Below are 22,464 nucleotides of genomic sequence, written 5' to 3' on the forward strand. Positions count from 1 at the left end.
CCCTGGGTGACAGGATGTGGTGCTTCTGATGGGCAGGAATGACCAACTTCAGGGGACTGGCTAGTAAGAAAAACTCCTTCAGGAGGGGAAAGGCAACCAGGATGGTGGGAAGTTTCACACGGAGGTGGCTTAGCTTTGACTTTCAGGTGTCACGATTCCTAGTGTGTTACCATGGGTAAGTTAACATCTTAGAAGCTCAGTTAATCCATCATAAAACCGTGCCATGACTCCCTCACCCTGATGTGCACGCGTAGACAGCCGGGCCTTCAGTGAGCACCGCCGAAGGGTGGCTACGAGAGGCGGAGGTAAAGCTTTGCCACTCCGCAGTGCTGAAAGCGGTCAGAGCTCAGCGGAATCCCGGGATCCTGGGCAGGAACCGGTCCTTTGCAAGCCCTCTCACCAGGGCCGCAATTAGAATGAGAGATCATGCAGGAAGCAGCGCTCTGCGCTAATAATTTTAACTAAATGGCCCTAGAACTCAGTCACCAGGGAGCCTTTGACTTGAAGATGGGCCCCCTGAGGTCCTTTCCTTCATCCAGCAGCAGAGATTTGGGAACAGAGGTAGAACTCTGGCTTGGCCCTGAGTGGATTCATTCTGTTAGGGAAGCAGGGCTTCCTCCTGCTCTGAGCGGCCGGTTCTCAGCTTCAGCTCAGGCTCAGGGGCAGGTGCTCTGGCCCCTGCTCTCTACAGACCCCATCACCTGCCACTCTCCCAGCTCATGGTGTCTGCTCAGCTCCCCCTCAGGGCCCCTGAACTGGCTGAAGTCCTCAGCCTGGAGCGCTCTTCCCTCAGAGACCCTCGTGGCTCATACCCTCCCCTCAGATGCCACCTCCGGGGGAAACAGCAGTCACCCCCACCCTCCTGATCCCTGTCCCTCTTTCTCTGCAGACCTCATCACTGCCTTACATCCTCTTCCTTCTCTTTATCGCGTATCTCGCTACTAGACAGAAGCTCCGCAAGTGCAGGAAGTTGTCCCTTTGGCTCTCACCACATTCTCAGCAACCGACCAGGGCCTGCTGCGCATTTTCTCAACAAATCACCAGGGCCTTTGCTAAAATGTGAAGTCACTGTTAATGACACAAGTGACACCAGAGAGGGTGTGCCCTCCTGTAATGACTTTCATAAGACAGTTCTGGATCTTGGTGGCCAGCGAGGCCTTTGTGGGTGCCCAGGCTGGCACGGAAAACTTGTTAAACACCCGTGGCGAGGAGGATGGTTCTGATTTGGATGATGGGTGACTGTTTGATCCAGTGTGAGGGATCAGCCGGGTGATAGAGCACCCTTACCAGGTTGCTGGGAGGGGAAAGCTGTTCTTTTTTAAGCAGAAGAACTTCTGGAAATTCCTGGCTGCAGTGAAATACTTGTTGATGAGCACTCACAGCCAAGACAGTCCATGGCTTCACATTCATCCAGTGGGGGTGTGTCTCTGGGCCCACTTCTGCCTTCCAGAACCCCAACTCCTCGTGTCCTCACGGGGCCTGGCCCAAGGCAGCCCCCTAGGGCTCAGCTGCTTGGCCTCCAGTCTTTAGTCCTTTGCTTCAGCCTCCGGGGAGGTTCTGCTGGCTCCTTCAAGGGTTCCTGGCACTGGCCCGTCGGCAGTCTGTCCAGTCTATGTGAGTCCCTGGCGAGCCCGGCTCAGAGCTGGTTGAGGGCGTAGGCTCGGGCTGTCCTGAGGGCAGCTTCCAGGTCAGCCGTCGTTCCGGTGCCCTGAGCCACCACTTGAGAGCCCCAGGCCTTGCCCCCCATGTGGCTGCATACCGCCAGTGCCCAGGCCTCTGCTGTGAAGGCTGGTGTGGTACCCTGAACCAAGAGAGAACGGGCAGTGATGCAGAGCAGCCCTCCCCACCAGTGCTCACTCCATCTACCCTTTGAGAGTGGCATCACAGTGATTAGTCAGGAGACAGGAGAGCATGGGGCTGGGAAAGTGTGTGGAGGTTACTGAATGTCTGCTACTTGTTTGCAAGGGATGTGTGGCCTGGATGGTCATAATTAGGGACCACCACGGTGCCTTCTCTGGTGGGGGGCTGTGGTTAGGGAGGAGACGGCCCTGTCCCCGTCCTGGGGTGTCCTCCTAGATCACCTCTACCCAGCCTTGGAGGAATCAAAGGTATGCAACCGGAGAGCTGGACCAGGATGGGTGGGTGGGGCTTCTCTCCTCCTTCCCTCACCTGGGCCACCTGACAGGCACACAACACGTGCCCCAGCGGCTGGGGGCTGAGCAGTAGCACAGACGTGCGAGGCGCCCGCTCACACAGCTGCCGTACCACCTTCACCAGCACCTGGGCAGGGAAGGGGAGACAGTGAGCCCACAGCTCTCTGGACTCCCAGCTACCTCCCAGCCAGGACCTTCCCCTCCCCAGACCCTGGGGCCACCCCCAGCCCCCACACTCACGGAGAGGGACTCAGTGGAGACTGTGTCCACAATCAGGGGCCCCTCTGAATGCCGCCGCAGCAGCTCCTGGGTTTTCTGTGCAGCCTGCGGGGCAGGAAGGACGGCACAGGGATCAGGGTGGAAGGCAGCCGGGCCCCACTTCCGAACCGAGCCCCCGTCCAGAAATCCCCTCCGCCAGCAAAGGTCTTTGGCTTGGAGGAGAGGTGCCAGGGGCTCTGCCTCAAATGGCCTGTGTCCTTCCTCTCGTCCCTCACCTCGTCCCTTTCACCACAGCTCCAGGCCCCTACAAATAGGCCACTGAAGGTGAAGGACTAAGGCTGGAGCACAGATGGATGAAAGGGGGTGGGAGGAAGGCAGATCCACGGTCAAGTGGCACTGGGGGCTGAAAGGCGTAATCAAGTCAGTCAGCTTCCTTCCTAGAGGGCGAGTCTGAGCCAGACTTGGGAGTTGAAGGACAGACACGGTTTGGCAGAGAAAGAAGTGGGGGAAATGGCCTGGTGATGGCACCCAGCTGGCAGGAGAGACAGGAGCTGCACCCCACCCCCTGCGTCAGGCCCCGTGCCAGGTCGCGAAGCTTCTCCGTGTGCATGCTGGAGTGCCTCTGCCCCTCGCCAAGTGTGCTGGGTACCTGCCCCCGTGGGTACAGCCGAACCTCCTCTCACCTGCCCCGTTTCTAGCTTCCGGATGGCAGTGTTGGCACGTCGCTGCAGCACCTTCAGCGTGGCCTGCAGCTCCCGCCGCTGCCACTGGGGCATCACCGCAGTGTCCACAGCCTAAGGCCACAAACAGTACATCAGCCGCGCCCCTCCCAGTCTCGGAGCCGGGAGCCAGCAGAGCAAGGGAAGAGATCACACCCACCACATCCCACCCTGCAGACAAACAACAAATATCTAGGCCAGCAGGAGTCCCAGAGGAATTGGGGGAGAGACCGAGGCATGGGGAAGAGGGCCAGGAGAGAGTGGGGAACAGCTCTGCGGCAGCAGTGACCCTCACATCAGTGAGTCGTCCCATGTCCTTGGATAGTCGCTGAGCCTCCACCACATCCTGGCTGCCCCGACTCAGCCGTTCTGCCGCGGCTCCTACCTCCTGGGCCAGAGCCTGGCCCACCTCTCGGGCCTGCCAGGAGGGAACGGGATGCTCAGGGCTGCTCGGCTTGCTGTCACCTCCCCAGGACAGGGGGGCTCTCAACCCACTGCTAGTCAGGGCCAAGACAGAAATACTGAACAATGAGGCCCAGTCAAGGCACCAAATAATCACAACAGATGCCAGCTGTTGGCAGCGCACATGTACCAACACTGGTTCTGCTGCTGGGCATTCCCCGGCCTGAGAGTTTCGGCCATGTGTGCTCCCTCCCCCCCCCCCCCCCCCCCCACCAAAATCCGGTGGCCTCCTGGACCCTGCCGGTGTGCCAACCTGCTGGGCCTGCTCCCCGGTGACGGCCAGCAGGCGGGTGGTGCCCCTGGAGAGCTGGCGCTCCCCAACGATGACCAGGTCCCCTACAGCCCCTGTGCGCAGCAGGTGCCTATAGGCAGAGGGAGGGAGAAGGAAGTCAAGGGGCATGGTGGGACGGAAAGGAGCAACCTAAGCTCCAACCCGGGGGCTGGTGGCTCCAAAGACCAAAGAAGGGTGAGGATCTCAGGCCCCGGGCTGGGGCAGGCCGAAAGGAGTGACTCACGTCCCACAGCACAGCTCCACAGAGGTCTGCAGCACAGCCTGAGAGGCGAGGTCCAGCGCCTCGGCCACGGGCACCCCCACTGACACCACCCGCACAGGGTCTGGGTATACCTGAGGAGGAGAGGGGACCAGTCTGTTCACCAGCCCGTGAGGGGCAGGCAGTCTCACCAAGGGGCCTCCCCAACTCACCTCATCCAGAAAGCGCAGGCCAGGGACATGGGCGGTGCGTGCCAGGGCCACCTCCTCCATGTACACGGCCTCATCCTGCCCCACGGCCTCCTGCACCGTGCCCTCCACTGCCCGGAGCTGCTCTGGGGTCAGTGGAGCCTGGTGGGGTAGGGGGAAATGGATAGACCGACAGGCAGTTAGCTGCGTGCCTGTAACCAAAGCAGTAAGAAGCAGTCCGTGTTCACTGACTCTCCTCAGGTTCTCAAACAGTGGCTAGCACCGAGCAGGTGCTCAATCAACCTTTGTGGAGTAGACAGTTCTTTTCCTTAGAAAGCTGTTGGGAATTGCAGGCCTCTCATCAGGCACTAAAAATTGATGTAACAGAAAATGCTGTTCTGTACCGAGGGAGCTCACCACAAGGGCCAGCCTAATGGAAGAGAAACACAGGATGGGGTAGACGCAGGTGCAAGGACAGAGCTAGATGTGCGAGGAAGGAAGGGTGACAGAGAAGGGAGGGCAGCTCTGCTTGAGCAAGAATGTCTTGGGTGACAGCGGGAACAAGGAAGCTGGGTGGCCGGAGGCTTCAGAGGCTATCTAACCTGACCCCTCGCTGGTGCAGGATGCCGAGATGAAGACGTCCCTCACGGCCTCACAGTGACTGAGTGACACGGAGCCTAGGTCCTTGGACTGGCCAAACTCCCCCTCCCACCGCCCCCCTCCCCTCCCCCCCCCCCCCAAGCCACCAAACTACCTCTTTTTAAGCCTTTCTGTCTTCCTCACCTGGGTGGCCACATCGAAGCGCAGCCGCTCGGGGTTGAGATGGGAACCTCGCTGCTCCGTGCCGGGGCCCAGGGTCTGCCGGAGTGCCCAGTTCAACAGGTGGGTGGCCGTGTGCTTCTCCATGCAGCCTAGACGCCAGGCCTGAAACACTTTTGTCACCCAGAATCCTGGGGGGTAGGGAGAGTCAAGAGGCTGCAGGATATTCTAAATATCAGGGCTTGGGGCCTTACCTCATCTACATGTAGCTGCACCTGGTCCCCAACCTTCAGGCCCTCAGGGGCCACAGCCTCGTGCAGGATGAAGCCTCCAGAGACCTGGGCCCGGGGCACTGGGAACAGTACATCCTGGGGAAGGGCAGGGGCCAAGGCACTGGAGCAACTGCTTGTAGCTTTTCCCTCCCCTTGGCTCCCTTCCCAGGTCGGGTCTGCCTTCTGCAGAAATTAACTTGTCTGTGTATGTGTGTGTGTCTGTGCATGGGGGCTCACCTCCTGCCCCACCCGCACCAGGTAGCCTCGGTCTGAAGCCTGACCCCCCTGTTCAGCGTAGAAGTTGGTTTTGTCCAAGAGAAGGCCACAACGCTGGCCTTTCCCCACAGAGGCCACAGCTGTCCCGTCCTCTGTATATAGCTGGAGCACCTGCGCCTCGCAGGTGCCAAACTCTGCCAGAAAGAAGAATGGTTATCAGTGCTGGGCAGGGGTGTGGGCCCTGGGCCGTTGGTGTGTACCTTACTTGAAGCCAATGGGCATGTAGCTGGTGGAGGGGCACTTTCAGGGGCCACAGCGACCCCTGGTGGCTATAACCCCCTCGCCGCCCTCCCCACCCCCCCACCCCCGCCCCCCATGAAATGTATAGGGCTGGTAGCAACCCTCACAGATGTCCCTCTGTCCCTCCCAGAAACCGCCAGGGACGCTTGTGGCCACCAGCCTCAGTCCAGCCTCTCACCATAACCCCCGCTGGGTCGAAGAGAGTAGTTGTACTTGGGACTGTCGTCAGTTGGGGGCACCCCTCGGCGCTGCAGCTCCCCCAGTGCGTGGACATTCAGCTGCAGTCCCCGCTCCTGAGCTGGCTCGGCCTGCCGTGACCGGTGCTGCAGGATGGGCGCGTGCATAGGGAAGGGGTACAAGGACAGTGCAGTGGGACCTGAGCCTCCACAGAGCCCTGCCCCTGCCACACAGCTGTGTGGACTCTGCAGCCCCTCTGGAATAAGCCCTCGGGGCTTGGCTGGCTGCTAGAGATCCTGGGTTGGCTGGTGAACCACCCATCATGCAGGGTCTCAGGATGAGGCCCCCTTCACCCACCGTTCCCCTCTCTAGGATGCTGTGCTGGCCTCTCCCCATTCCTGGTTCTGTTCAGTCCACTGTATTAGAGTTCTCCTCTACAGGCTGTGGGTGGGGCCTGAGGTGAGGGGACAGACCCTGTCTCCTGTTTCCCTCAATAGCTGCAGCTCCTCCCCCAGGAACTCAGGGCTGGGGAAGGGACTGTCCCAACAGAAGCCTGGGCAGGGGTGCCCCAGCGTGTACCTGGGCCTCCTCCTGGGCCAGCCGCGCCAGCCCAGCAGAGTCCAGCCGCACCCCCTTCTCCTCCAGCATCAGCTCTACCAGGTCCAGGGGGAGCCCCAGGTTCCCAGACAGCGATAAGGACCAGGCCACTTCAGCTTTGAAGAAGGAAGACAAAGGGTGTTCAGAGGGGAGGGCAGGATAGACTGAAGGGGAAGAAGTGAGGGAGAAATAAGGGCCAGGGCTTTTCCAACCACACAGCAGCCACCAGGTACCAAGCACAAGTGTCCTCTCCCCACACCCGGTAGGTCCAGGAGAGGGGTCAGGCTTTAGGCTCAAAGGCCAGAGCCGAGGGTAGCCCAGGAGACTCCCTTGTCATCTGTCATCTCAGAGGAGAAGGGAGGCTCATTCTCGGGATGAAGCCTGCCTTGGGAAGCAGAGACTGGTGGCAGGGCCAGTTGGACAGAGGGGAAGTGGGGAGAAGGAGGGTGGTGTCCCGCCACAGAGAGATGTGGGTGTTGGAGACAGTGCAGGGAGAGGGACATGGGGAGGAGGGTCTGCATGCTAGGCACACGCCTGCCTCAGAGGTCTGTCCTCTTCCTGCTTTGGTTCACCTGAGTGAGCCCCTCACACCTTGGCCAGGCTGCTCACTCACCAGGGAACAAATCAGAAGGCCCCAGGCGCCTCAGGGTCTGATCGATGATGTGCCGACCCCGCTGCAGGGAGGCCAGGAAGGCTGCCTCGTCCTCTGACACCAGGTTGACTATCTGAACAGAGGGGCAGGGCGGGACTGGAGCTGGGCCTCCTGGAAGGGAGAGCCGCTCTCTACCCCTCTCTTTTCGGCCCCTCCCTCCCCATCCAAAGCCAGTACCTGGGCTGAGTGCTTCCGCAGTTCTGGATAAGCATCTCCCTGGGGGAGGCAGAGGGCTGAGAAGGTGTGAAAGGCAACCTCCCCACCCTGGACCTCCCTGAGGACGCCTGCCTTGGAAGCTCAGCTCCGGCTGATGGATGGCAGACTCAAACAGGGAATACGGACAGAAGGGGGTCCCAAACTCAAGAGGCTCAGAAGCCAGGACAGGGAGGCCTCCTGAGGGCTCCCTGCTTTTTGGATTCAGTCTTGGCTTTCTCAGCCTGACAAGACCTGGGGCTGGCCATTTAGGGTGGGGAGCCTAGGCTGAGGGCACCGTCTAGGCTCAGTGGCAAGCTTCCTGAGCACCTGGGGAAGCCCAGAAGAATAAGTTCTGCCCTCACCAGGGTCTCCACCACTACAGGCACCAGGCTGCCTAGGAAGCCAGGTGGTGCCCGCAACACCTCTGTAGAGAACCGCACAGCTCGACGAAGGATCCGACGAAGCACCAACCTAGAGGGGTTCAGAAGCCAGATAAGAATCGCCTGCAACCCTTGGTCAGCAGTATGGAGAGTGGGGAGGACGAGGTTCAGAGTGGGTGCTCTCATCTCAGAGCCCTCTCCCTTCCCCCACTCCTCCTGACCCACCTCTCCCCTGCAACACCCCCCACCCCCCGCCCTCGCAGCCCCTGCCAGACTCACGGGGCACCCGACATTCCGGGGCAGACACCGTCGGCGATGCAGACGCTGAGTGTGCGGATGTGATCAGCCACCACGCGGTATGCCATGTCTGTGCGCCCCTCGTCTGCTGCTCCTACCCGACCCAAGTAAGGGGGCACCCCGCAACCCTGGAGAGCAAGAGACAAGGAGACATGGCTGCTGGTCCTGCCTGATATGGTCTGGGTGGGGTGCCCTTCATCATCTCTAGAGCATCTGCCCTCACCCCTAAAGCTGATCACATCTGGAATGACCTGGTTGGAGAAGCTTCAAACATAAAAGGGAGTCAGTCTCTGCCCTCCCAGGGCCACATTCAGCACTCACAACAATCACAGCTGTGATCATTTACTGAATTTCTACCATCAGAATGGGGAGGGTGCTTGAAAGAAGCGTTGCCTAATATCCAAAACATCCTGCTCTGGGAGGTGTTACTAGTCTCGCTTTAAAGAGGAAACTGAGGCTCTGAGGAGCTAAGTGGCACGAGGCCACACAACGCATCAGGAGCAGATCTGAGATGTGCACCGGCCTGACTCCACTGCCCACACCCACTTCTCCAGCCTTTATGGGGGGCAGGGAGGGAGGCGTAAGCTGTGCCTATGTGTAAGTGCTCCAAAGCAGATGGCTGATTCATCCAGCTCTAAACCTGTCTCTTCCCTGAGCTTCCTCCTCTCAATTAACAGTCCTGCCACTCACCACACTGCTCAAGTCAAAAACTAGAGAGCGAGCCTTGATTTTTATTTCCCTTCCTCATCCAGTCTGTCACTGGGGACTTTTGCTCCTGTCCTGCCTTTGTGAGATCTTTCAAATCAATTACTTTTCTCCACTTCCACAGCTACCAGCCTCAACCATGCCCTCCTGTCTCCTCCCTTTACTACAAAACAGCCTCCCAATTGGCTTCTTAGCTTCTTCTAGGTCTCCCTCCAGCTCATCCTTCACGCGGCAACAAGAGGGGCCTTTAAAAGTGTCAATCAGATCATGCCCCTCCCCCACGCAGAACCCTTTTCACTACACTTAGCATAATAGGAGCCCCACTTTGGACTTCAAGGGCCCAGAAGGTTGGACTTCTGCCTTCCCTTCTATGGTAGATTGTTTGCAAAAATGGCCACAATCCTTCCCTCTTCAGTGTGCTTGCCACTTTACAACGAGACCACAGCTGCTTCCCATCCAAGGATAGAATCTATTTCTCTATCCCTTGAGCCTAGGCTAGCCTTGCGACTTGCTTTGGCCTACAGAATGAGGTGGAAAGGACACTGTCCTGAGCCTAAGCCTCAAGAGACCTGGTGTGCTTCTGTTCTCCTTCTTGGAACTTGCTGCCTTGGGATGGGAACAACCCTAAGCTAGCCTGCTGCTTGACAGACACACAGCCTGGTCACCCCCGTTGCCCCAAACAGCCAGCCAGCCAGTCCTCGAACTACAGCTGCCTAGCAGCTATCTATAGGTGTTATGAAAGAACTCACAGAAGACCAAAAGGTTGACCCAACAGAGCCCAGCCAGCATTGCTAGCTCACAGACTCATATGCTAAATGAATGGTTGTTATTTTAAACTACAAAGTATTAGGTGCTTTGTTACACAACAAAAGCGCAGTCACACATTCTCCAGCTACATCCCAGGTGATTCTACTCTGGCTAGCTCTAGGCCACCTTTGTGTTCCTTTCCTGCCTCAGGGCCTTGGTACCTGCCATCCCCTCCGCCTGGAATGAGCTTCTTGTGGCTGGCTCTCCTCTTTCAGGTTCCAGCTCAGAGATCACCTCCTTGGTGAGCCTTCCCCAAACACTTCATCGAAGATTCCTCTCCACCGGCCCCCCTACCCCCACCACAGTTACTATCATCCATGTTTACTACCTGGTCACAATCTGCAATCTGGTTCAAATCTGCCGGCTTGTTCTTTAATACACTTACTTATTTATCTCTTAGGCTACGATGTAATCTCTTCTACTAAGCACAAGGGACTACATACAAAGTAGGCACTAAACACCTATTTTTTGAAGATGCGAAGGAAGGAAGGATTTGGGAGCAGTATCAGGTAATAAATACAAATCCCAGCCTCATGTTTGACCCTGCTATCCTTGGCTGGGCAAGGTTCCCACATGCAGGAGTATTCGGAGTTCTCAACAAAGCGCCAGCTTCTGGAAGGGAAGAGGCCGGCTCACCTGCTGAATGGCGTCAAGCAGCGGGGAGAAGAGATCAGTGTCGTAAGTGGAGCGCGTGCCTTGCAGCACGGCCACCAGCCTTTCCAGGCCCATTCCCGTGTCCACGTGCCGCTGGGGCAGGGGCTGCAGGTTTCCATCTGCCTCTCTGGCCAGGGAAGGTGTGCAAGGTGAGGCCCCACATGGGATTACTGGGGTGAGGCAGATGCCCAAGTGCAGCGGAGGAACGAGGAGGGGCTGACAGTGGGAGGAACCAGAAGGCGGTATCCACCCCTCTCCCACAAAGGCAGACAGTGATGGCCTTGGGTCCTGTACTTTCTCATAAAGGGTGATCTCCACCCTCACCCCTGCTTGGGCCCTTGCCTGGACCCACACATCCCCTTTCTGGGACAGAATTCTTTGCCCTGAGAAAGAGACATGTCAAGGCTGGGAGAAAATCTTAGAGACCACCAGGCTCTGTGCCATCCAGTGATGAGAGAACAGAAGCCGGCGGACAGCAGTGACTAGTTGAAAGTGTCACGAGCAAAGACTAGGGTTAAATCAGTTAGTACCTGAAAAGTGTTTAGAAATGTACCTGGCACACAGTAAACACCATTTAGGTGCTTTTTTTTTTTTTTTTTATAAGAAATGGATCAAAGTCTCCTGAATGCCACCTTGCCCACTTCTGGCCAGGGATTTTCCTTCTGCTTCAGCACCCCATTACCTGTTGTGTTGAATGAAGACCAGATTCCACAGCTCCACCAGCTGGGGGGCTCCCCCTCTCCCAGCCAGGTCATAGTGGATCTCCGTGCAGGGCCCACAGGGGCCAGTGTTCCCCATTTCCCAGAAGTTCTCTTGTGGTCCAAAGGAAAGCACATGACTGGCACACACCCTGACAAGAAAGCCAGGCAGGTGGTAGGGAGACAGACAAACCTGGAAGCCAGAACCCTCTCTGCCATGAGAGCCTCTCCACCAAGCTCAGCAAGAGGAGAAACAGGGCTGACCCCCATCTGCTCTGGGAGCAGATGCTAAGACTCTGATGACTGATGCTGGTACTCTCCATTTGCCAGTCCTCTTGCCCTCTGGAAGTGGACACAAGGGGCAGAGGCAGACTTACCCTAAGCTGAGCCAGATGTCCCTGCTCTCCAGGTCTGGGTCCAGCCCTGCCTTGGGGTCACCACCAAAGTAGGAGACCCAGAGCCTGTCTTCAGGGATCCCGTAGACCTGAGTCAGCAGTTCCCAGGCCATGCGGCAAGCCTCCTCCTGCAGGGGAAACCCACATGGGATGTGAGGAGGAAAATGGTGAGAAGAGGGCCCCACTGAAGCACCAATCAAGCCACATGAGTTCAGCCCTCAGCTTAACACAAAATTCCACTGCCCTCCTTGTTTCCAGAACAAACCATGACCATTTCTGCTTGAGTTTTTTTCCTGTCCAGAAAACTTCACCCCTCCTTTAGATCCTTTCCTTCAAGTCCCACTCTCTCCATGAAGTTGTCTTTCCACCCTAACCCGGGATGATTTCTAACTCCTGCATTTTAGTATTTGTCTGACCATTTATTCATTCAACAATTACCAACCAGCCATTAGGCAGGAGGCACAGTCCTGGCCCTCACACTTACAATCCAATTAGGGAAGTGAGACACAGTCTCATCATACTTGTTCATCTAGCACTTTGCCTTCCTGTGTAGTATGAGCCCTGTCCAAGCAGGGCTTAGGAGTTGAGACAGGACTCCTCTTGAGCCCCTTCTTGGTTGACCAATGACCTTTTTTCTAACTCTAGGGCTTCCTGGAGACTCACCTTAAAATATTCACCCCCAAAAGCCCAATTGCCAAGCATCTCAAAGAAGGTGTGATGGGAAAGGTCTCGGCCCACATCCTCCAGGTCGTTGTGGCGTCCTCCAGCCCTCACACATTTCTGGCTGTTGGCCACACGTCGGAAGCCTGCCATTTCGCTTCGTGGATCCACGGTGCCCAGGAAGATGGGCTTGAACTGGAAACACACGAAGGTCCCAGTTCTCACTCCCTCCGTAGACGGGAGAAGTGGGGAGTGGGGTGTTCAGAGTGAAGGCTGACTGTGCCCCCGAGAGTGCGGTGTGGTCTTGGCTAAGGGGCAATCTGGAAGCCTGGAGGCACCCATCTCTGATGTGTGTGGAGCAGACAAGAGGTAAATAAATCAGGAAACAGAGATACTCTGCTAGTAAATTAGGCAACATAAAAGAAGGAGGACTATGTTGGTGGCGGGAAACAGGGCACTGAATGGCTTCATCCTTCATGTCAGCTTCTTTAAACCACACCCAATAACTTCAGTATAAAACCAAGACCACAGGGCACTGGGCATGCCTCACAAACTCAGCATTTAATAGCCTCTACGTTTGGGGTGCTTGGGTGGCTCAGTCGGCTGAGCTTCTAACTCTTGATTTTAGCTCAGGTCATGATCTCACGGTTTGTGAGTTCAAGCCCTGCATCAGCCTCTGCGCTGACAGCATGGAGCCTGCTTGGGATTCTTTTTTTTTTTTTTTTAATTTTTTTTTTTAATGTTTACTTATTTTTGGGACAGAGAGACACAGCATGAGCAGGGAAGGGGCAGAGAGAGAAGGAGACACAGAATGTGAAGCAGGCTCCAGGCTCTGAGCTGTCAGCACAGAGCCCGACGCGGGGCTGCGAGATCATGACCTGAGCCGAAGTCGGCCACTTAACCCACTGAGCCACCCAGGCGCCCCTAGCCTGTTTGGGATTCTGTCTCCCTCTCTCTCTGCCCCTCCCCACTTGCTCTATCTCTCTCAAAATAAAAATACACTTAAAAAAAAAAGTCTCTACGGTTAACCGATTCCCCCCTCCCTGCTCATTTTACAGGTGAAGACAAATCTAGAGAGGGTAAGTGGTGCTCAAAGTCAAAAGCTTAGAGAATACAGTCTAGCACATAAAATGTGCTCAACAAACGTTTATTTAACGAATTAGTTACCTTTATTTACAGCATGAATAAATGAAGCCAGACTGCCCCCACCAGTCTGCCCCCAGAGAACTCCACACTCTCCATTCTCGGACCTAAAACTAAATCCCAACCCAAGCTCCGAGGTCGGGCCCTCCCCAAGCCCTAACTTGTGCCCCCAACGACTTAGCCTAACAACAAATGGCCCTTTCCTCCAAAGCCAAGAGCTCCGCCCCTCCCTTCTTTTGCCCAATCCCGCAGCGCCTTTCTCCCCGGAAAAAAATCACAAACTCCGCCCCCGCTCAGGGTGGCTCAGCCCCCACCTGGTTCATGCCCGCATTGACGAAAAGCAAACTGGGGTCGCCGCGGGGCCGCACGGAGGCGGACGGCACCAGTCGGTGGCCGTGGCGGTCCCGAAAGAAGCTCAGGAAGGCGTCCCGAACGGCCGTGGCCGAGGCTGGAGGGGGCTCGGATGAGAACGGCCGACGGCTGAGGCCCCCCCACAGAGGCGACCTTCGAAAGGCCCGCCGCAGTCGCCGAGCTGCAGCTGCCATCGACGCCGCCATCTTAACTCGGGGCAGTAACTTCACGGGGTCAAGGGGCACCGCGGGGATAGACGGTGGCGTGGAAAGGAAGCCGCGCTCTTTGTACAGCGGCCCCTGGCGGTAGGAGGACTCAAGGCAGCCTCTGCCGCTCGGGTAGAAGTGATTGGGAAGGGGACGTCAGCAGTAGGCCTAGCTAGCACAGCTGCCTGGCACATAGTAGGCCCTTGATTCATTCGTCATTACACAAATATTCATTTAGAAGCTACTAGTGCCAGGCATTGTTTTAGGCTCTTAAGGTATATTAGTCACAACAAAATCCTTTAATAAAAATCCGTGCTCTCCAGAAATCTATATCATAGTAGTAATTGTCATGTTTATTAATTAATTTTGCAAGGTTACAACTGGAGTTGCAGTGAACAGGCTTGGATTCAACGTCGTGTGTGTGCTCGCGCACACACACGTGTATGTGTGTGTGTGTGTGTGTGTGTGTGTGTGTGTGTGTTTCCAGGCTGAGGGAAGAAGGCAGAGTGCCAAGGAAGGTAATATTAGCATCCATTCAAGAAGCATTCAATAAACATATTGAATATTAACTATGTGCCAGGCACTGTTCTAGGCACTTGCCAATGCCCTTTGCCCTTGGCATTGGAAATGACTGTTTTGTTCTTAGGGATTGAAGCAGGCCCCTTGGAACAGGAGCAAATAGCATCTGTTTCCTTATTAATTGCTAAATAACATTTGGTCTTTTAATTTGCCTGGGGATTAGAGGGAATCCAGGTTGTCAGGGCAGGATGAAGCTGTTGACCAATAGCTGCAGAGATTTCTCTCTCTCTAAGTTTCCCAAAGCCCTAGGGTTTTGTGTGCTTGGCATTAGGGTAAGAGAGGTACCTGTTCCACCTCCCGCTTCTGTCTTTTTCTCCGTGGTGACAGCTGTGACCATGATGCCAACACAGGCCCTTGTGGGTACAGCCAGGGCCCTCATGGGGCTTCTCATGATAACCTCTGCTCTTGGCCTGGAAAATGAAACAGGTGAAGAAGAGAACTCATGAAGGTTAAAGCGGAGCAGCAGAGCTGAAATCAGTGTGGCCACCTACTAGGCCTCAGCTATCCACATGGGCTCTTTTGGTCATTCTTTATGAGTTATGTTATTTAGGGACTTTTGAAAAATGGTTTCCTTGGGAAACGTGTAGTCTTTTTGGACTCGAGTTTCCATAGCAATGGTGAATTCTCAACTTTGTATTCTGACAGAGCATAGCATCTATCCCATGATCCTCTGTTTCTCCTCTTGCCCACGTAAATTAAAAGTGTTGTTTTGAAAGTGTGTTTTGCCTGTTTTGGTTTTTCCAGCGTTTTTGGAACAGGAACCCAAAGCCAGATGGGGATTTCTGTGAGATTGATGATCTTGAGACAAGACTGTGAAATTCTTCCCCAAACTGAGATGGGAGTGTTTTGCTAGAGAAATCTAGCTGGGGCCTCTAACCACTACTGACGTCAACAACTTTCTTTCATTTTCAGATTTTTCTCAGAAAGTTTTTGTATTATAGTAGGAACTCCATGTTTTTAGACTAATGTGGATCTAGTGTGGAGCCATGGATTATGTTTTTCAAACAGCTTTATTGAAATATAATTCATATACCCTACAGTTCACCCACTTAAAGTGTACAAGTCAGTGGCTTTCAGTACATTCACAGAATCATCGTCTGTGAATCATAATTACTTTCAGAACATTTTCATCACCTCCAAAAGAAACCTCATGCCCTTCAGCTATTAACCACCCCCATCAGCGGTAGGCAACTACTAATCTGTTTTCTGTCTGTAGATTTGTCGATTCTGAACATTTCATGTAAATGGAATCACACAATACATGATCTTTTGTAACTTCACTTAGCATAATGTTGACAAGGTTCATCTATGTTATAGCATGTATCATGGAGTTTTAGAAATGCATTTTTTTGAGTTGTTTTCTGTTGGAGGAAGGGTTTTTCCTCTATCTTGCTGTTTTGTCCCTGCCATTAAAAAATGGTCATTTTCTTTTGTTTAAGTGTGGTATTCCCTGGTAAATCTGTGGGGCCCCCCCCCCCCGAAGCAAAGTGGTTCTTTTAGGATTGTGATGTGTCTGTTCTGATTTGCCACTGTCCTCTGATGAGGAAGTGAAACTTAAGGTCTGCAGTTTCCCAAGACAGATATATCTGGGGAGAACTCACCAGACTGAGAAGTTACTGACCTGGGAACTTCTCTCAGGAGTACTCATCATCCATCTTAGTATTTGTAAGAATTTCATTTTGGGGTTTAAAATGCAAACTGAGGGGCGCCTGGGTGGCTCAGTTGATTAAGTGTATGACTTTGGTTCAAGTCATGATCTCACAGCTCGTGGGTTCGAACCCGCGTCAGGCTCTGTGCTGACAGTTCAGAGCCTGGAGCCTGCTTTGGATTGTGTGTCTCCCTCCCTCTCTGCCCTTCCCCGGCTCACGCTCTGTCTCTAAACATTAACAAGTTTAACAATAAATAAGTCAATAAATAAAAAATAAAATGTAAACTGAGTCTGTTTACTAGGAGCTGTTCAGCTGGGTTTGGGTGCTGCCTTCCCTGGGTTTGGGATTGCCCTTGTGTTGTTTGACTTACTTATCTTGGCAGGCCCAAGGCACCCATTCTTTGAGCGTTCTCTTTTCACCTTGTTCATGAGAAGCAACGCCTGCCCTTACTCTGGGAATGGAAATTGTTCCTCCTGATTTCCCCCTTGGCTTTGAGAGCAGGAACCTGAGGTCAGTGATGCATTCTGTCCTGGACTGATGGTCAGAGGAGACACAAGGGAATTTTTACCCTTACTGAGCATAAGGAAGTCAGCTTTGGGAACTTCCTCATCATAAAAGCCATCTTTTAGTGTCGAGGTTAAAAGTCCAACCTGTAAGAGGTATTCCCAGTTTGATGTATTTGTTTACGGCTTTGCCCTGTCTGGATTGTGAAAGCAACGCTTGTCAAATGTCTATATGCATAGGGATTTACCAGATCTTGTTAAAACTGCAGACACGGACTTAGTAGGTCTGGGTAAGCTCGCAATTGTCTTTCTAGCAGACTCCTAGGTGATGCTGTTGCTGCCCCTTGCCTACCAGACCATACTTTGAGCGACAAGAGTGTGGGAGAGGACTTGTGGGAAGAGTTGGGACACAGACTTTTGCTTGGGGCGGGGTCCTAGGGCTTGGGTGCTTCTAGGCTCTCCCCTTTCTCCCGGAGCAGCTTGGTGGAGCCCGGAGCTCCCCCTGCGCATGCGTGCTCGCTCCCATGCTCTTCAGCCTGCGTCCATCTGAGAGTGACTGCTGCGTCTGCCTGTTGCTAGGAGACGCGGAGGTTGAGGGGACCAGCGGTGGGGGGATGGGAGGGGGGCGGCGCCCACGGGAGCCGGGAAAGGGCATGGGGACGCAGGTCCTGGGACTCCAGGGATGGGAGCCTCCTGGGATCCAGAATTCAGCGATTTAGTGGACCCTCAGTGTTGTAATGCCTGGGTTTGTCTTTAGGCTTTTTTTTTTTTTTTTTAATTGTCCCATTTTAAATGGTTATAAGTACGAACGTAATATTCTCGAGTTGCCTCTTGGCCAGGAAAATCTGAAATACTTTCTATCTGGCCCTTTGGGAAAAAAAAAATGGCCAACTCCTGTGTAAGAGGTTTGTTTTGTTTTTAATTTTTTTCTTTCTAAATCACATAATAAAACACAGACTTAGAAAAGTCAACCAAACCAAATGAATAGCTTGATTATTATTAGAAGGCAGACATCTTTGTATCCACCACCCTGATTGCAAAATAGAACTTTGCATCGGTCCCAGGCACTCTACCTGGACCTACCCAGCCATCTTCCTCCTTCCAAAGCTGGCCACTACCCTGGCTTTAATAGTTATCACAATTTTGGGTGTCTTTATAGTTTTATCACCCAAATATACATCCTTAGATGTATTTTATCGAGACAGAGAGAGAGAGAGAGAGACAGAGAGCGAGCGAGCGAGCGAGCTGGGGAGAGGGGGAGAGAGACAGAATCCCTTGTCAGTGCACTGTCAGTGCAGAGCCCTTGAGCTCAGGAACCATGGGATCATGACTGAGATCATGAACTGAAGCGAAAACAAGAGTCGTAGGCTTAGCCAACTGAGCCATCCAGGTGTCCTTTTAGATGTATTCTAAAAACCTTACTGAAAATGCATTTTAAGTCTTTTTATCTGTGGATTCCCTCTTAATTTCCTTCTTTTCCTTGCAGTGTGTGGACTTTTTCACAGTCTGTTTTTGCTGACTTCATATTCAATGTTCAACTCACATTCAACACGTTCTTCTGCCCTCTCTTATTTCAATCAAATTAGCACCTGGATCTAGAAACTTAATTAGATACAGGTTCGAATCCCTTTGGCGAGAGTCTACATGGTAGAGGGTGCTCTTTCACCAGAGGGCATGCTGATGTCTGGTTATCTTTCTATGATCTTAGCAGCCACATATACATACTGTCTCTGCCTGTTAATTCATTGGAGAGTGCAACATGGTGACATTCACATTCTATCATCTCTTTTTCATTTATTCTCTATAAAAGGCTATCTTTTTTCCTCAATTTATTTATTTATTTATTATTTAAAAAAAAATTTTTTTTTTCAACGTTTATTTATTTTTGGGACAGAGAGAGACAGAGCATGAACGGGGGAGGGGCAGAGAGAGAGGGAGCCACAGAATCGGAAACAGGCTCCAGGCTCTGAGCTGTCAGCACAGAGCCCGACGCGGGGCTCAAACCCACGAACTGTGAGATCATGACCTGAGCCGAAGTCGGACGCTCAACCGACTGAGCCACCCAGGCGCCCCTCCTTTTTTTTTTTTTTAATGTTTATTTCTTTTTGAGAGGGAGACAGAACGCAAGTGGGGGAGGGGCAGAGAGAGAGAGAGAGAGAGAGAGAGAGAGAGAGAGGGAGACACAGAATCTGAAGCAGGCTTCAGGCCCTGAGCTGTCAGCACAGAGAGCCCGACACGGGACTCGAACCCACAAACCCGTGAGATCATGACCTGAGCCAAAGTCAGATGTTTAACCAACAGAACTACCCAAGTGCCCCTTGCTCCTGTCCTTTTAGTTGTGTATGTATGTCACACATATGGTTATAACCTAAAGGAGGGGGCGTGGTAGTGGACCTATATGGTTGTAAAGCTTTTATGAAGTAGAATAATATTCACTCTAGGTGGACTCTGAATAGTTAAGGATATATATTGAAATCCTTAGAGCAGCAGTCCTTATGGAAAGACTTTGGGGGAATCCCCAAAACCATTCAGGAGGCCTGCGAGGTCCTCGTTTTTCCAACAACGTATGTCAGTAAGGTTGCATTTTCTTCATATATGCCAACCCAAACAGCCTATCACAACAGATTGAATGTCAAAGTCAGTATGAGTATCCATCTGTCTTTTATTAAGACAGGCATTAAAGAGATTTGCAAAAACAGAAAACAATGCCTCTCTTCTCACTGATTTTTTAAAATATATTTTTCATAAAAACATGTTGTTTATGTTAACATAAAAATATTTAAATCTTTAAAAATTTTTCAGTTTAATTTCATAAATCTGCATACTTCTATATCTCCTCCATAAAAACTCTTTGGGGATCTCCAATACTTTTTAGGGATGTAAAGGGACCCTGAAACCAAAATGCTTGTTAATTGCTGCTGTAGAGCAAACACTCAAGAATAATGGGACAGGCAACGCTATTCACAAGAGCCAAAAGGTGAAAACAATGCAAATTGCTCATCAGTGGAAAAATGGAAAGTGTGGGATATACATACAATGGAATATGACTGCTTTAAAAGGAAGTACAGATACATTCTACCATGTGGATTATCCTGGAAAACATTATGCTGATTGAAAGAAGCCAAGCACAAAAGGCCACGTATTGTATGATTCTGTTTATATGCAATGTTCACAGCAGGCAAATCCATACAGCCAGCTAGACTGAAGGCAACCAGACGAAGAGAAAGGGGAGAATACGGACTTACTACTTTAGGCATATGGAGTTTTATTTTGGGACAATAGAAATGTTTTATTTTTTACTTTTTTTTAAACATTTATTTTTTATTTTTATTTAAAAACATTTTTTAACACTTATTTATTTTTTGAGAGACAGAGTGGAAGCAGGAGAGGGGCAGAGAGAGAGAGAGAGAGAGAGAGAGGCACAGAATCCAAAGCAGGCTCCAGGCTCTGAGCTGTCAGCACAGAGCCCGACGTGGGGCTTGGATTCGTGAACTGTGAGATCATGACCTGAGCCGAAGTTGGACACTTAACTGACTGAGCCACCCAGGTGCCCCAGTATGTAATAATAATAATTAAAAAAAATCTAGGGAACACTTCTCAAATTTGCATGTGATCCTTGTGCAGAGGCCATGCTATTCTCTGTATTGTTTTAGTTTTAGTACATATGCTATTGAAGTGAGCAGACAGTGTATGATTAAAAAACACAACACTGAGCATGCAAGAAAAGTTGAACTATTTTTGATAACAAGAGTAAAGAGGGTGGAAAGTGCTTTTTAAAACAGCTAAACAAATAGAGTGTAGTTGATCATAAGCACGCCAGTGTTGAGGAATGGAGTGTCCTGCTATTTGCAACTTACTCTGAATTGCACCAAAAATAGAATGGATTCATTGATGGAGGGGATAGATGTGTGATAAGAGGATAGGGCAAATACAGACAAATGTTAACAATTGTAGAATCTAAGTGGTGAGTATATGAGTGCTTATTGTATAATTCATTCAATTGTTCTTTGTATTTGAAATTTTCACAATCTTTTTTGGGGGGAAATTTTTATTTGTATTGTGCAAGGTATGCTGGGAAGGAGTGAGAGTCCTTTAGCGTATGGGGACCTGAAAGGCTGAGGGGACCCCTCCAGCAATTTAGAGGCCTCAGGGGGAAACTGCGGAGGACTAACTGGCCTGGAATTAGGACGCTGGAGGCACATTTGTGCTGGGGTGGGACAGGAAAGAGTAAAAGGGTCAGAGGGACCAGGTATGACTTTCCCTGATGAACATGGATGCAAAAATTCTCAACAAGATACTTGCAAATCAAATCCAACAATACATTAAAAGAATTATTCACCATGACCAAGTAGGACTTATTCCTGGGCTGCAGGGGTGGTCCAATATCTGCAAATCGATCAACATGATACATCACATTAATAAAAGAAAGGATAAGAACCACATGACCCTCTTAATAGATGCAGAAAAGCATTTGACAAAATATGGCATCCTTTCTTGATAAAAACCCTTAAGAAAATAGCAATAGAAAGAACATACCTCAAGATCATAAAAGCCATATATGAAAGACCCACAGCTATTATCATTCTCAATGAGGAAAAACTGAGAGCTTCCCCTTATGGTCAGGAACACGACAAGGATGTCCACTCTTACCACCATTAGCCTCAGCAATCAGATAACAAAAAGAAATAAAAGGCATCTAAATCGTCAAGGAAGAAGTCAAACTTTCACTCTTCGCAGATGGCATCATACTTGACGTGGAAAACCTGAAAGACTCCACCAAAAACTGCTAGGACTGATACATGAATTCAGCAAAGTCGCAGGATATAAAATCAACATACAGAAATCAGTTGCATTTCTATGTACCAATAAAGAAGCAACAGAAAGAGAAATCAAGGAATTGATACCACTTACAATTGCACCAAAAAACCATAGAATACCTAGGAATAAACCTAACCAAAGAGGTAAAATATCTGTACGCTGAAAACTATAGAACGCTTGTGAAAGAAATTGAAGAAGATACAAAGAAATGGAAAAACATCCCATGCTCATAGATTGGAAGAACAAATATTTTTAAAAGGTCTATACTGGGGCGCCTGGGTGGCGCAGTCGGTTAAGCGTCCGACTTCAGCCAGGTCACGATCTCGCGGTCCGTGAGTTCGAGCCCTGCGTCAGGCTCTGGGCTGATGGCTCAGAGCCTGGAGCCTGTTTCCCATTCTGTGTCTCCCTCTCTCTCTGCCCCTCCCCCGTTCATGCTCTGTCTCTCTCTATCCCCCCCCCCAAAAAATAAATAAAAACGTTGAAAAGGTCTATACTACCCAAAGCAATTTATACGTTCAATTCAATCCCTATCAAAACAACACTAGCATTCTTCACAGAGCTAGAACAAACAATTCTAAAATTTGTATGGAACCAGAAAAGGCCCTGAATAGCCAAAGTAATGTAGAAGGAGAAAACCAAAGGTGGAGGCATCACAATGCCAGACTTCAAGCTGTGTTGCAAAGTTGTAAATAATAAGACAGTATGGTACTGTCATGAAAACAGACACATAGATCAGTGGAACAGAACAGAGAACCCAGAAATGACCCACAAACGTATGGCCAACTAATCTTCGACAAAGCAGGAAAGGATATCCAATGGAATAAAGAGAGTCTCTTCAGCAAATTGTGTTGGGAAAACTGGACAGCGACAAGCAGAAAAATGAACCTGGACCACTTTCTTAACACTGTACGCAAATATAAACCCAAATGGATGAAAGACCTAAATGTCAGACAGAAAACCATCAAAATCCTAGAGGAGAAAACAGGCAATGACTTCTTTTATCTTGGCCACAGTAATGTCTTACTAGACATGTCTCTGGAGGCAAGGGAAACAAAAGCAAAAATGAACTATTGGGACCTCATCAAGATAAGAAGCTTCTGCACTGCAAAGGAAACAATCAGCAAAATTAAAAGGCAACCGACAGAATGGGAGAAGACATTTATAAATGACATATTGGATAAAGGGTTAGCATCCAAAATCTATAAAGAACTTACCAAAC

The 22,464-nt window shown here is 51.4% G+C and overlaps 1 protein-coding gene and 1 non-coding gene across 6 annotated transcripts; both read right to left on the minus strand.

Annotated features, from left to right (window-relative positions):
- Window positions 1–1,051: 1,051 nt before the first annotated feature.
- Window positions 1,052–13,930, minus strand: AARS2 (alanyl-tRNA synthetase 2, mitochondrial). Of its 5 annotated transcripts, none has more exons than XM_040473661.1 (22): window positions 13,454–13,927; window positions 12,000–12,191; window positions 11,319–11,464; window positions 10,926–11,093; window positions 10,226–10,370; window positions 8,060–8,205; window positions 7,763–7,871; window positions 7,383–7,421; window positions 7,167–7,278; window positions 6,536–6,669; window positions 5,958–6,102; window positions 5,501–5,673; window positions 5,246–5,359; window positions 5,016–5,156; window positions 4,257–4,394; window positions 4,069–4,178; window positions 3,807–3,915; window positions 3,387–3,509; window positions 3,056–3,166; window positions 2,394–2,477; window positions 2,170–2,280; window positions 1,052–1,801 (listed from the first exon to the last, which is right to left on the minus strand). In XM_040473661.1, exons 1-22 carry the CDS (start codon window positions 13,694–13,696, stop codon window positions 1,637–1,639), a joined length of 2,958 nt encoding a protein of 985 aa, XP_040329595.1. In that variant the 5' UTR covers window positions 13,697–13,927; the 3' UTR covers window positions 1,052–1,636. The 5 variants fall into 5 exon arrangements, with proteins under 5 accessions (XP_040329595.1, XP_040329599.1, XP_040329597.1 ...); XM_040473665.1 differs by lacking the exon at window positions 13,454–13,927 and adding an exon at window positions 13,164–13,319; XM_040473663.1 differs by lacking the exon at window positions 2,170–2,280 and having other exon boundaries at window positions 13,454–13,929.
- Window positions 13,931–20,006: 6,076 nt separating this feature from the next.
- On the minus strand, window positions 20,007–20,110 carry LOC121030106 (U6 spliceosomal RNA). The gene has a single exon (XR_005790058.1). It is a non-coding gene; the product is annotated as a U6 spliceosomal RNA (small nuclear RNA).
- Window positions 20,111–22,464: the final 2,354 nt, after the last annotated feature.

The sequence above is a fragment of the Herpailurus yagouaroundi genome, unplaced genomic scaffold, assembly GCF_014898765.1.
Source record: "Herpailurus yagouaroundi ecotype Mexico unplaced genomic scaffold, PumYag 139, whole genome shotgun sequence".
NCBI lineage: Eukaryota > Metazoa > Chordata > Mammalia > Carnivora > Felidae > Herpailurus > Herpailurus yagouaroundi.

Bases quoted from the DNA above. Each gene is read 5' to 3' on its own strand.
- AARS2 (XM_040473661.1), bottom strand. From the start codon at position 13,696: ATGGCGGCGTCGATGGCAGCTGCAGCTCGGCGACTGCGGCGGGCCTTT. The intron at 11,094-11,318 runs GTAAGTCTGCCT...CTTTCTTGTCAG, and splicing joins GACATCTGGCTCAGCTTAGG to GGTGTGTGCCAGTCATGTGC. The intron at 5,360-5,500 runs GTGAGCCCCCAT...GCCCTTCCCCAG, and splicing joins TGGTGCGGGTGGGGCAGGAG to GATGTACTGTTCCCAGTGCC.